The sequence below is a fragment of the Melospiza melodia genome, chromosome 6 (genome assembly GCF_035770615.1).
Source record: "Melospiza melodia melodia isolate bMelMel2 chromosome 6, bMelMel2.pri, whole genome shotgun sequence".
In the NCBI taxonomy this organism is placed as follows: domain Eukaryota; kingdom Metazoa; phylum Chordata; class Aves; order Passeriformes; family Passerellidae; genus Melospiza; species Melospiza melodia.
In genome coordinates this window covers 63297008-63310431 of record NC_086199.1, presented here as the reverse complement: position 1 = coordinate 63310431, position 13424 = coordinate 63297008, and the positions used below count along the sequence as shown (strand labels likewise).

General features: G+C 49.3%; 1 protein-coding gene across 1 annotated transcript in view; it reads left to right on the top strand.

The window, feature by feature from the left end:
* Positions 1-13424, top strand: part of MUC2 (mucin 2, oligomeric mucus/gel-forming) — a 59120-nt gene that overhangs the window by 25187 nt on the left and 20509 nt on the right. The window contains exons 31-38 of the mRNA XM_063159540.1: positions 98-283; positions 1347-1538; positions 2311-2324; positions 2725-3336; positions 6603-6758; positions 7892-8149; positions 11911-12519; positions 13175-13381. Coding sequence (XP_063015610.1) covers positions 98-283; positions 1347-1538; positions 2311-2324; positions 2725-3336; positions 6603-6758; positions 7892-8149; positions 11911-12519; positions 13175-13381 — 2234 coding nt within the window. The remainder of the gene's footprint in view (positions 1-97; positions 284-1346; positions 1539-2310; positions 2325-2724; positions 3337-6602; positions 6759-7891; positions 8150-11910; positions 12520-13174; positions 13382-13424) is intronic.

Below are 13424 nucleotides of genomic sequence, written 5' to 3'. Positions count from 1 at the left end.
ATGCTGCCTCATGCACAGCTTCTGTTCAGTTCCTATTGAGTCCCACTCATGCCTCTGTACCTTTGTCTGTTTTCTCTGTCCCTGTTCTTTCTAACAGCCCCATATCCATCCACACCAAGCACACCACAATCGACAACCACTCCTACGCCGCCAGAGACTCCCACCACCACCACCAGCACCCCGACAACAACCACCACTACTACTGGATCAACAAAGCCCACCTCAACTACTTCAAGCACATCCTCACCAACACCAACATACACCACCACCACACCAACTCCAGGTACTTCTCTGGACTGTTCTCTGATGTGTTCCTTTGCTATGGGAGAAATGAAGGTGCCTTGGCCCCTCCTTCAGTGTGTCTCCATGGGATTGCAGATTGGAGGAATTACTGTTCATCCCCTCAAGTGCCCTGTGCCCTGTGCTCAAAGCTGGTCTTTCGGCCTGCTGTTTAAGAAGAACAAGGATTAAGGGGTTCTAGGGTGAAGGTCTTGGCTTCCCTGACTCAAAATGCTGGTGCCCAGCTTAGACAGATGCTGAACTAATGGAAATTCTTGATTTTCCTGCTGTTGGACCTTGTCCTTCAACTGGCCAGAATGTAGTCACTGGTCCCCCACATGGAGGGCAATTGGAGTGGGACTTTAGTCTGTGACACTGTCATTCTAGGAACAGCTGGGCAGACTTTCTTCCCTTTCTCCTCTTCCTTTGGCATGTCAGTACAAGTGGATGAAAATGGTTCTAGATCTTAGAAGCAAGGATTACACTCGGACACTTTTGGAAACAGCTTTACCCTCAAAAATGCCACTTCCTGTGAACTGTAGCCTTTTGCTGATGACACCTGCTAGAACTCTGGGAAGCCCTTCATCAGGCTGAGATTCCACCAGAGGGAAATTTCATGAGAGTCAGGGAGGAACTTACTCCTATTCACACTACCATCTCTGACGATGAATTCACCACACAGCTCTTACTGCAAGGATTTGCAAGGTGCTCAGGTGGTGAGGCAGGGATAGAAAGTCCCAGCAACATAAAAAGGCATTACTCGTCCTCATTGCTTACCTACTGGTAGGTCTCTGTGATTTGGTGAGAAGCACCTTCCAGCAGCATCCCGAGTCTCCTAGCTAGGAAAGGAGGGCCATCACACTTTCTGTGCATGGATGTAAGGGATTATTCTTTTTGAGGCCAGAAAGGAAGGGCTGGTGCTAGGGATCTTTGCTGTGCTAAAAGTGGCCTGACCCCTCTAGGTCTGTGGCAACTGCCTCATGGACAACTTCTGTTCATTTCACACTGAGTCACACTGATGCCTTTGTGTCTTTGTCTGTTTTCTTTGTCCCTGCTGTTTCCAACAGGCACACCGAGCACAGCATCCCCTACATCGGAATGGACAACCACTTCCAAATCACCGGAGACTCTCAGCAGCACCACGACAACCACCAGCACCAGTACCACGACAACCACCAGCACCAGCAGCAGCATCACCACCAGCAGAGCACCGACGACAACAACAACAACTGTTCCAACAACCATCCGAACTCCTGCACGTATGTTCCAAAACCAAAAAATTCCTGCCAAAAGCCCTGTGCCTCCAACTACAGTACCAACAAATAATTCTCTGGCTCTGTTGTTGCTTCTGGCCTTGCTATGGGAGTAGGGAAGATCCATGAGTACCTCCATATGTGGCTCTGGAAGGGATCAGGGATGGGTGTAATTTCTGGGCAGCCTGTGGCTAAATCTGGCCCTTGTTCTGGCTGTTTGAAAGGAACAAGGATTTAGGGGACCTTGGGAGAAGGTCTTGTCTTCCCTGCCTCAACAGTGCTCCAAGGAGGTATTTCATACTTGTGCCCAGATTAGACAGATACTGAAGTGATGGGAATGTTGCTTTTGCTGCCATTGGACCTTGTCCTTCAGCTGTCCAGAATGTAGTCACTGGACCCAAGGTGTGCAGTTGGAGTGGAGCTAAAGTTTGTGGCAGTGGCATTTCAGGCTCTGTTTGGGCACAGCTGTGCAGACCTACTTCCCTTTCTCTGCTGTTTTGTTTCTGTGGCCATTGCTGCGACTTTCCAGCTGTTTGGGCTGTAGGGTGTTTCCACGGCTTTAGCTGGCAGAGTTTGGGGATTGGTTTCAGAGCTCAGATTGCCACTTTGGACAGACCCAGGCTCTGGGCAGCTGGATTCTACCAGCATTCCTGTTGGTGCTTGTCTCCAGCAATCTGTGTGCTGCTGAGAGGTGCTGGAAAGCACTGGGAAGCAGCTGAGGCTTTGTCAGCAGCGCGGGTCCTGTGCCTGCTTTCCCTCTTTCCCTGTTGTTCGTCAGATGCTTTCCCAGTGGTTGGTTTCTCCATGAGATATTGAGGTGGTGTGCATGGCCCAAGAAGCTGAGAGAGTGGCAGGAGTCTCTGCTTAGTCGCACACTCTGCCTCCTGTATGGGCCTTAAGTGTGTGTTTTTTTGCATACAAAGCAGTGTGCCCTCCAGCTGGGGCATACACACATAACTCATGAGTGCCTGTGTCCTGATTTGGGCCAGGAGTGGTTTTTAGGGCCAGGAAGGAGAGGCCTGGCCAGACCACTGAGCTTTCTTATGGCCAGTGTTGGCTGAGTGCAGTAGCAGCCTGAGGGGCACTGCTGAGTGCAGGGGATGCCCAGAGCACCACCTGTGTGTGAGCTGGTGCCCTGCATTGTTGTCTCTCTCCTGTCTGTTCCTGACTGTCTGTCTTGTTGTCTCCTCAGCGTGTGAGTGCATCTGGACAGACTGGATTGATGTGACTTATCCAGATGCTTCTGACAAGAATAGTGGTGACTACGAAACCTTTGAGAACATTTGGAAGAAATACCCCTCCTGGGATTGTGCAAAAGTTGAGAATATTTCATGCCGAGCAGAGAAATTCCCTAGCACTTCCATTGCAGATTTAGGGCAGAAAGTGGAATGTAATGTTAACGTAGGGCTCATTTGTAACAATAAAGATCAGCAGATAGGAGGTATAATACCAATGCCGGTGTGCCTCAACTATGAGATCAGTGTCTGCTGCACCCCCAACAAACCAGAGTGTCTTCCAACTCCAAGCACCACGAGCACCACAACTTCCACAGCTTCCACCACAACGAGCAGTGTGTCCCCTCCAATATCAACCACCGCTCCAACATCAACATCAGTGGAGACTCGCAGCCCTACCATCACCACCACCACCACCACCACCTGGGTGCCCCCCAGCAGCACCACCACTAGTGGCAGCACCTCAGAGACAACAAGAACTGCTCCTGTCTCAACAACACCCGTTTCAACTACTTCAAGCACATCCACGCCCACACCAACCTACACCACCACCACCTCACCAACTCCAGGTACTTCTCTGATCTGTGTTCTCATGTGTTTCCTTGCTGTGGGGAGCTGGAGGTCTGTCAGCCCCTCCATTTGTGCCTCTCTCTGGGATCTGAGACTGAACTAATTGTTGTGTATCCCCTGAAATGGCTTTTGCCCAAAGGTGGTGCGTGGCCTGGTTGTTTCAGAAGGAGCAAGAATACAGGGGTCTGTGTTCTCCTTTCCTGTAGAGATCTTGATCCTCTTGTTACTGTGCAAACATCCTTCCGTGACCACAGATTCCCATCTCAGCTCTTAATCCATGAGTTAGTGAGGTGTTCAGGTAATGAGGTAGAGATGGAAAGTCCCCAGCAGATGAAAAGCATTACTCTTCCTCCTCTCTTCCATATCAGTAGTTCTCTCTGATTTTGTGAGACGTGCCTTCCAGCACTATCCCCAGTCTCCTAGCTAGGCAAGGAGGGCTGTGACCCATCCTATGGGTGCATGGATGTCAAGGATTCTGCTTTTTATGGCCAGAAAGGGAGGGGTGGTTCTGGAGACCTTTGTTGTTCTAAGGTGCCCTGCCTTGTCTATGTCTGTGGCTGCCGCCTGATGTGCAGCTTCTGTTGAGTTCACATTGAGTCCCACTGATGCCTTTGTGTCTTTGTCTGTTTTCTCTGTCCCTGCTCTTTCTAACAGGCACAACTCCATCCACACCAAGCACAGCATCCCCTACAGCAGAATTGCCCACCACGTCCCTGGAGACTTCCAGCAGCACCACCACCACCCCCAGCACCAGCACCCCGGCAACGAAAACCAGTCTTATTGGATCACCAACGCCCACCTCAACTACTTCAAGCACATCTTCACCATCACCAACATACACCACCTCCTTATCAACTCCAGGTGCTTTTAAGTTTTGTAGTGTCATATGTTCTTTACCTTTGAGACTGCTGAGGGTCTGTGAACACTTACTTTTTTGCCTCTGTGTGGTATTATGAATGAATTGACTTCTGGGCAGCCCCTGAAACAGCCTTTGCCCAAAGCTAGCCCTTCAGTCTGTTTCAGATGGAATAAGAACTTAGTAGCTTTTGCTGCTGTTGGACTTTGTCTTTCAGTTGGCCAGAGTGGCATCCCTGGACACATGGAGTGTGATGGAGTGGGGCTTGATTTTGTAACACTTGCATTTCAAGCTCTCTTTAGGCACCGATCTGTGGTCTGTATTCCTTCTCTCCTGCTCCTTTCCCATGTCAATACTAATGCTTCTCAGCTATTATAGATGGAGGAAGGAAGCATTCTTCCATACTTTTGGAAACAGTTTATTCTGTAGACTGTGACTTTCTGTGAACTGTGGTCTTTGCCTGACCAAATTCACTAGTACTCTGGGAACTCCTGTCAGCAGAAAACCACTTGCCAATTAGCCAGGAACATATTCCTGTGCATGGTTCCTTCCCTGACCACAGCTTCCCATCTCAGCTCTTTCCTGAGGATTTACTGTGATGTTCTATATAATGAGTCAGAGATAGAAAGCCCCAGCACAATCAAAAGCTTGCTCCTTTTCATTTCCTTACCTGTTAGTAGGTCTTTCTGATTTTGTGCAAAGCACATTCCAGCGCCCTCCCCAGTCCCTTTACTAGGAGAGGAGGGGTATGACCCTGTGTATGCACAAATCTCAAGAGAGGGGGCCAGAAAGGAAGGTCTCATGCTAGGGATCTTTGCTGTACTAAGGGTGGGCTGACCTCTTTAGGCCTGTGGCAATGGCCTCATGTGCATCTTCTGTTCAGCTCCTATTGAGTCCCACTCATTCATTTGTATCTTTGTTTTCTCTGTTCCTGCTGTTCCTAACAGGCACACCTCCATCCACACTGAGCACACCAAAATCAACAACCACTACCTTGCCGCCGGAGACTACCACCACCACCACCAGCCCTCCGAGGACCACAACCACTGTTCCTGGATCAACAACAACCATCTCAACTCCTCAAAGTATGTTCCCAATGCTAGTAATTCCCATAAAACCCCCTCTGCATCTAAGCACAGAACCAACAAAAAATTCTCTGGTTCTGTTGTCATTTCTGGCCTGGCTGTGTCAGTAATGAGGGTCTGTGAGTACATCCATTTGTGGCTCTGTGTGAGATCAAGGATGTGTGTAACTTTTGGGCATTACAGGCAATGAGATGTGCCCAAAGTTAATTTGGGCTCTTTCAAAAGTGATGAGGATGCAGGCTCCCAGGAAGAAGTTCTTGTCTTTCTTGATGCAACATTTTCTGACCTTGTACTGGGAGTACTGAAGGTCTGAGAGTACCCTCCATTTGTGACTCTGGATAGGACTGGGGATGGGTGTAACTTCTGGACATCCTAGGAAATGTCATGTGCCCAAAGCCGGCCTTTTGTTCTGGCTGCTTCAGAAGGAACAATGATTTAGGGGTCCTGGGCAGACGGTTTTGACTTCCCTGACTCAACAGTGCTCCCAGGTGATATTTCATCCTGGTGCCTCATCTTGTACAGATTCTGAAGTGATGGAAATCTTGTGTTTACCCCTGTTGGTCCTAATCCTTCTGCTGGCCAGAATGTAGTCACCGGGCACATGGAGTGCAATTGCAGTGGGACTTGGTGTTGTGACCCTTGCATTTCAGGCTCTATTTGGGCACAGCTGTGTATAGTTTCCTACTTTCTGCTCCTCCCTTACCCTTTTACTGTTAATGGTGTTCAGCTACTCTAGGTGTAAGAAGGAAGGATTCTTCTGCCAGGCTTTTGGGAACAGTTCCAGTCTGCATACTACCCTTTGCTGTGAGCTGTGGTCTTTGGCTGATCAGATCCACCAGTACACTGGGGAGCCCTTTATCAGGCTGACACTGGGAAGTCACATGACAAACGGGCAGCAAGATGTTCCTGTGCATGCTTCCTTCCCTTACCACACGTTCCCATCTCAGGTCTTGCTCCAGTGTTTAGTGAGCTGTTCAGGTAATAAGGCAGAGCTAGAAAGCTCCAGCAAGTTTGAAAGCATTACCGCTCCTCATTTCTTACCTATGGGTAGTGCATTCTTACATTGTAAGAAGCATCTTCCAGCAGCATTCCCAGTCTCCTAGCTAGGGGAGGAGGACCTGGATGGACGTCAAGGATTCAGCTTTCTGGGGCCAGAACCAGAGGGCTGGTTCTGGGGTTCTCTGTTGTTCTAAGGGTGGGCTGACGTGTCTATGTCTGTGGCTGCTGTCTGTGGTTGATGTGCAGCTTCTGTTGAGTTCACATTAAGTCCCACTGATGCCTTTGTGTCTTTGTCTGTTTCCTCTGTCCCTGCTCTTTCTAACAGGCACAACTCCATCCACACCAAGCACACCACCATCGACAACCTCTCCCTCAACACCGGAGACTCTCACTACCACCACCAGCCCTCCAACCACAACCACAACCACAACAAGAACACCAACGGTTACTGGATCTTCAATGACCACATCAAGTCCTGGAAGTATGTTCCCAGCAGTAGTCATTCCCACCAAATTCCTCTGCATCTAACTGCACAACCAACAAATAATTATCTGGTTGTTCTGTTATTTCTGACCTTGTACTGGGAGTACTGAAGGTCTGAGAGTAACCTCCATTTGTGACTCTGGATAGGACTGGGGATGGGTGTAACTTCTGGACATCCTAGGAAATGTCATGTGCCCAAAGCCGGCCTTTTGTTCTGGCTGCTTCAGAAGGAACAATGATTTAGGGGTCCTGGGCAGCTGGTTTGGACTTCCCTGACTCAACAGTGCTCCCAGGTGATATTTCATCCTGGTGCCTCATCTTGTACAGATTCTGAAGTGATGGAAATCTTGTGTTTACCCCTGTTGGTCCTAATCCTTCCGCTGGCCAGAATGTAGTCACCGGGCACATGGAGTGCAATTGCAGTGGGACTTGGTGTTGTGACCCTTGCATTTCAGGCTCTATTTGGGCACAGCTGTGTATAGTTTCCTACTTTCTGCTCCTCCCTTACCCTTTTACTGTTAATAGTGTTCAGCTACTCTAGGTGTAAGAAGGAAGGATTCTTCTGCCAGGCTTTTGGGAACAGTTCCAGTCTGCATACTACCCTTTGCTGTGAGCTGTGGTCTTTGGCTGATCAGATCCACTAGTACACTGGGGAGCCCTTTATCAGGCTGACACTGGGAAGTCACATGACAAACGGGCAGCAAGATATTCCTGTGCATGCTTCCTTCCCTTACCACATGTTCCCATCTCAGGTCTTGCTCCAGTGTTTAGTGAGCTGTTCAGGTAATGAGGCAGAGCTAGAAAGCTCCAGCAAGTTTGAAAGCATTACCGCTCCTCATTTCTTACCTATGGGTAGTGCATTCTTACATTGTAAGAAGCATCTTCCAGCAGCATTCCCAGTCTCCTAGCTTGGAGAGGACAGCTGTCACCCTCTCTGTGCATGGATGTCAAGGATTCTGCTTTTTATGGCCAGAAAGGGAGGGGTGGCTCTGGAGACCTTTGTTGTTCTAAGGTGCCCTGCCTTGTCTATGTCTGTGGCTGCCGCCTGATGTGCAGCTTCTGTTGAGTTCACATTGAGTCCCACTGATGCCTTTGTGCCTTTGTTTTCTTTGCCCCTGCTGTTTCTAACAGGCACAACTCCATCCACACCAAGCACACCACAATCGACAACCTCTCCCTCGACACCGGAGACTCTCACCACCACGTCCAGTACCACGATGCCCCCCAGCAGCACCACCAGCATCAGCACCCCGAGCACAACAACTGTTACTGGATCACCAACACCCACCTCAACTACTCCAAGCACATCCACGCCCACACCCACATACACCACCACCACATCAATTCCAGGTACTTCTACATTTTGTGCTCTCACATGTTTCCCTGCTTGTTGGAGTAATGACAGTTCGTAAGCACCTCTTTCTGTCCCTTTATGGGATTAGGGATGGGTATAACTCCCAGGTATTCCAGGAAATGGGCTGTTCCAAACCTGAGGGTTTGGGCTAAGTGTTTCATAAGGAACAAGAATTCAGGGATCATTAGAAGATTGTCTTGGCTTCCCTGACTCAACAGGGCTCTAAGGTGTTGTTTCACTCTGGTGAAACAGCTTAGTGAGATGTTAAACTGATGAGAAATGTTGCTCATGCTGTTTTTTGCGCCGTCGTTCTGCTAACAAGAATGGAATCACTGGATCCATGGAGTTCAGTTGGAGTAGTGCTTCATCTAGTGGCAGTGGCATATCAGGCTCTGTTTGGGCACAGCAGTGCCAAATTTTTTCCCTTTTACTTTCTTCTTTGTTCTGTCAGTGCTAACAGTTGTCAGTTGTAAGAGATGTTGGAAGGAAGGATTGCCCTGCCAGAGTTTTGGGAACAGTCTCTCTCTGCAGACTGGCCCTTGCTGTGGACTGTAGCCTTTGATGAGATTCACTAGTGCCCAGGGAAGTCATTCATCAGGCCTTCATAGCACCACAGGGATATCACATGATGATCAGGCAGGAATGTATTCACAGAGTCAGTTAGGTTGGAAAAGATCTCTGAGATCATCATGTCCAACCTTTGCCTGATCACCACAATGTCACCTAGACAATGGCACTAAATGGCACATCCACTTTTTTCTTAAAAGCGAACAGACACTGTGGCTCTGCCTCCTCCTTGGGCAGTCCATTGCAGTGTCTAAATATTTGTTCTCTGGAGAAATTTGTCCTGACATTCAACTTAAACCTCCCCTAGCACAACTGCCTCATGCACAGCTTCTGTTGAGTTCACATTGGGTCCCACTCATGCCTTTGTGCCATTGTCTGTTTTCTCTGTCCCTGCTGTTCCTAACAGGCACAGAAAGCACATCCACACTGAGCACACCAAAATCGACAACCACTACCTCGCCAACGGAGACTCCCACCACCACCACCAGCCCTCCAACCACAACCACTGGTCCTGGATCAACAACAACCATCTCAACTCCTCAAAGTATGTTCCCAAAACCAATAATTCTCACCAAAACCCCTCTTCCCCCAGGAACAAAATTAACAAAAAATTCTCTGGTTCTGTTGTCATGTCTGGCCTTGCTGTGGGAGTAGTGAAAGTCCATGAAGCACCTCCATATGTGGCTCTAGATGGGATCAGGGATGGGTGTAACTTCTGAGAGTCTTGGGAAAAGTCCTGTGGTCAAATCTTGTCCTTGGGCTGGCTATTTCATAAGGAACAAGGATTTAGGGGTTCTTGGGGGAAAGTCTTGTCTTTCCTGACTCAACAGTGCTTCAAGATGGTATTTCATGTTGGTGCCCAGCTGAGACAGATGCTGAACCAATGGGTAACATTGCTTTTGCAGCTGTTGGACCATGTCTTTCAGCTGGCCAGAATGTAGTTACTGGACCTGTGAAGTGCAATTGGAGTGGGACTTGGTCTTGTGGAAGTGCATTTCAGGCTGTGTTTGGGCTCAGTCATTTCTCCTCCTCCTATGCCTTCTCAGTGTCAGTTGTTTTTAGCTGTTAAACATGTAAGAAGAAATGATTCTCCTGCCAGTCTTTGAGGGAGCAGTTTCACTCAGCATACTGCCTCTTGCCGTGAGGTTTTGGTCTTTGGCTATCACCTCATCTGGTGAGATCCACTAAGTGCCCTAGGAAGCCCTGCATCAGGCCGACATTGAAATATAGGGGGAATCACTTGCCAATCAGGCACAAATATACTCCTGGGCATGCTTTCCTTCCCAGCTTCCCCTCTTATCTCCTATTCCATGAATTAGTGAGGTGTTCCAGTAATGAGGCAGAGATAGAAAGCTCCAGCAAGTTTGAAAGCATTGCTCCTCCTTACCTATTGGTGGGTCTTTCTAATTTTGTGAGAAGCACCTTCCAGCACCATCTCTAATCTTTTCACTAGGGAAGGAGGGCCATGATGCTCTGTGTGCATGGTTGTCAAGGATTCTGCTTTCTATGGCCTGAAAGGAAGCACTGGTTCTGGGGACCTTTGTTGTGCTAAGGGTGGGCTGACCTCTCTAGCTCTGTGCTCGCTGCCTCATGTGCAGCTTCTGTTGAGTTTCTGTTGAGTCTCACTGATGCCTTTGTGCCTTTGTCTCTTTTCTCCATCTCTGATGTTTCTAACAGCCCCACCTACGAAGACACCAAGCACGCCAGAAACGCCAAGTACTCCCACTCCAACAGCATCTGAAACTCCCAACATCACGTCCAGCACCACGATGCCCACCAGCAGCACCACCAGCATCAGCACCCACAAGACAACGACAACAACTGTTACTGGCTCATCAACAACTTTCTCAACTACTTCAAGCGCACCTACACCCATATGGGAATGGAAAACCACTTCCAAGTCACCGGAGACTCTCAGCAGCACCACGACAACCACCAGCACCAGTACCACGACAACCACCAGCACCAGCAGCAGCATCACCACCAGCAGAGCACCGACGACAACAACAACAACTGTTCCAACAACCATCCGAACTCCTGCACGTATGTTCCAAAACCAAAAAATTCCTGCCAAAAGCCCTGTGCCTCCAACTACAGTACCAACAAATAATTCTCTGGCTCTGTTGTTGCTTCTGGCCTTGCTATGGGAGTAGGGAAGATCCATGAGTACCTCCATATGTGGCTCTGGAAGGGATCAGGGATGGGTGTAATTTCTGGGCAGCCTGTGGCTAAATCTGGCCCTTGTTCTGGCTGTTTGAAAGGAACAAGGATTTAGGGGACCTTGGGAGAAGGTCTTGTCTTCCCTGCCTCAACAGTGCTCCAAGGAGGTATTTCATACTTGTGCCCAGATTAGACAGATACTGAAGTGATGGGAATGTTGCTTTTGCTGCCATTGGACCTTGTCCTTCAGCTGTCCAGAATGTAGTCACTGGACCCAAGGTGTGCAGTTGGAGTGGAGCTAAAGTTTGTGGCAGTGGCATTTCAGGCTCTGTTTGGGCACAGCTGTGCAGACCTACTTCCTTTTCTCTGCTGTTTTGTTTCTGTGGCCATTGCTGCGACTTTCCAGCTGTTTGGGCTGTAGGGTGTTTCCATGGCTTTAGCTGGCAGAGTTTGGGGATTGGTTTCAGAGCTCAGATTGCCACTTTGGACAGACCCAGGCTCTGGGCAGCTGGATTCTACCAGCATTCCTGTTGGTGCTTGTCTCCAGCAATCTGTGTGCTGCTGAGAGGTGCTGGAAAGCACTGGGAAGCAGCTGAGGCTTTGTCAGCAGCGCGGGTCCTGTGCCTGCTTTCCCTCTTTCCCTGTTGTTCGTCAGATGCTTTCCCAGTGGTTGGTTTCTCCATGAGATATTGAGGTGGTGTGCATGGCCCAAGAAGCTGAGAGAGTGGCAGGAGTCTCTGCTTAGTCGCACACTCTGCCTCCTGTATGGGCCTTAAGTGTGTGTTTTTTTGCATACAAAGCAGTGTGCCCTCCAGCTGGGGCATACACACATAACTCATGAGTGCCTGTGTCCTGATTTGGGCCAGGAGTGGTTTTTAGGGCCAGGAAGGAGAGGCCTGGCCAGACCACTGAGCTTTCTTATGGCCAGTGTTGGCTGAGTGCAGTAGCAGCCTGAGGGGCACTGCTGAGTGCAGGGGATGCCCAGAGCACCACCTGTGTGTGAGCTGGTGCCCTGCATTGTTGTCTCTCTCCTGTCTGTTCCTGACTGTCTGTCTTGTTGTCTCCTCAGCGTGTGAGTGCATCTGGACAGACTGGATTGATGTGACTTATCCAGATGCTTCTGACAAGAATAGTGGTGACTACGAAACCTTTGAGAACATTTGGAAGAAATACCCCTCCTGGGATTGTGCAAAAGTTGAGAATATTTCATGCCGAGCAGAGAAATTCCCTAGCACTTCCATTGCAGATTTAGGGCAGAAAGTGGAATGTAATGTTAACGTAGGGCTCATTTGTAACAATAAAGATCAGCAGATAGGAGGTATAATACCAATGCCGGTGTGCCTCAACTATGAGATCAGTGTCTGCTGCACCCCCAACAAACCAGAGTGTCTTCCAACTCCAAGCACCACGAGCACCACAACTTCCACAGCTTCCACCACAACGAGCAGTGTGTCCCCTCCAATATCAACCACCGCTCCAACATCAACATCAGTGGAGACTCGCAGCCCTACCATCACCACCACCACCACCAGGGTGCCCCCCAGCAGCACCACCACTAGTGGCAGCACCTCAGAGACAACAAGAACTGCTCCTGTCTCAACAACACCCGTTTCAACTACTTCAAGCACATCCACGCCCACACCAACCTACACTACCACCACCACCTCACCAACTCCAGGTACTTCTCTGATCTGTGTTCTCATGTGTTTCCTTGCTGTGGGGAGCTGGAGGTCTGTCAGCCCCTCCATTTGTGCCTCTCTCTGGGATCTGAGACTGAACTAATTGTTGTGTATCCCCTGAAATGGCTTTTGCCCAAAGGTGGTGCGTGGCCTGGTTGTTTCAGAAGGAGCAAGAATACAGGGCTCTATGTCCTCCTTTCCTGTAGAGATCTTGATCCTCTTGTTACTGTGCAAACATCCTTCCGTGACCACAGATTCCCATCTCAGCTCTTACTCCATGAGTTAGTGAGGTGTTCAGGTAATGAGGTAGAGATGGAAAGTCCCCAGCAGATGAAAAGCATTACTCTTCCTCCTCTCTTCCATATCAGTAGTTCTCTCTGATTTTGTGAGACGTGCCTTCCAGCACTATCCCCAGTCTCCTAGCTAGGCAAGGAGGGCTGTGACCCATCCTATGGGTGCATGGATGTCAAGGATTCTGCTTTTTATGGCCAGAAAGGGAGGGGTGGTTCTGGAGACCTTTGTTGTTCTAAGGTGCCCTGCCTTGTCTATGTCTGTGGCTGCCGCCTGATGTGCAGCTTCTGTTGAGTTCACATTGAGTCCCACTGATGCCTTTGTGCCTTTGTCTGTTTTCTCTGTCCCTGCTCTTTCTAACAGGCACAACTCCATCCACACCAAGCACAGCATCCCCTACAGCAGAATTGCCCACCACGTCCCTGGAGACTTCCAGCAGCACCACCACCACCCCCAGCACCAGCACCCCGGCAACGAAAACCAGTCTTATTGGATCACCAACGCCCACCTCAACTACTTCAAGCACATCTTCACCATCACCAACATACACCACCTCCTTATCAACTCCAGGTGCTTTTAAGTTTTGTAGTGTCATATGTTCTTTACCTTTGAG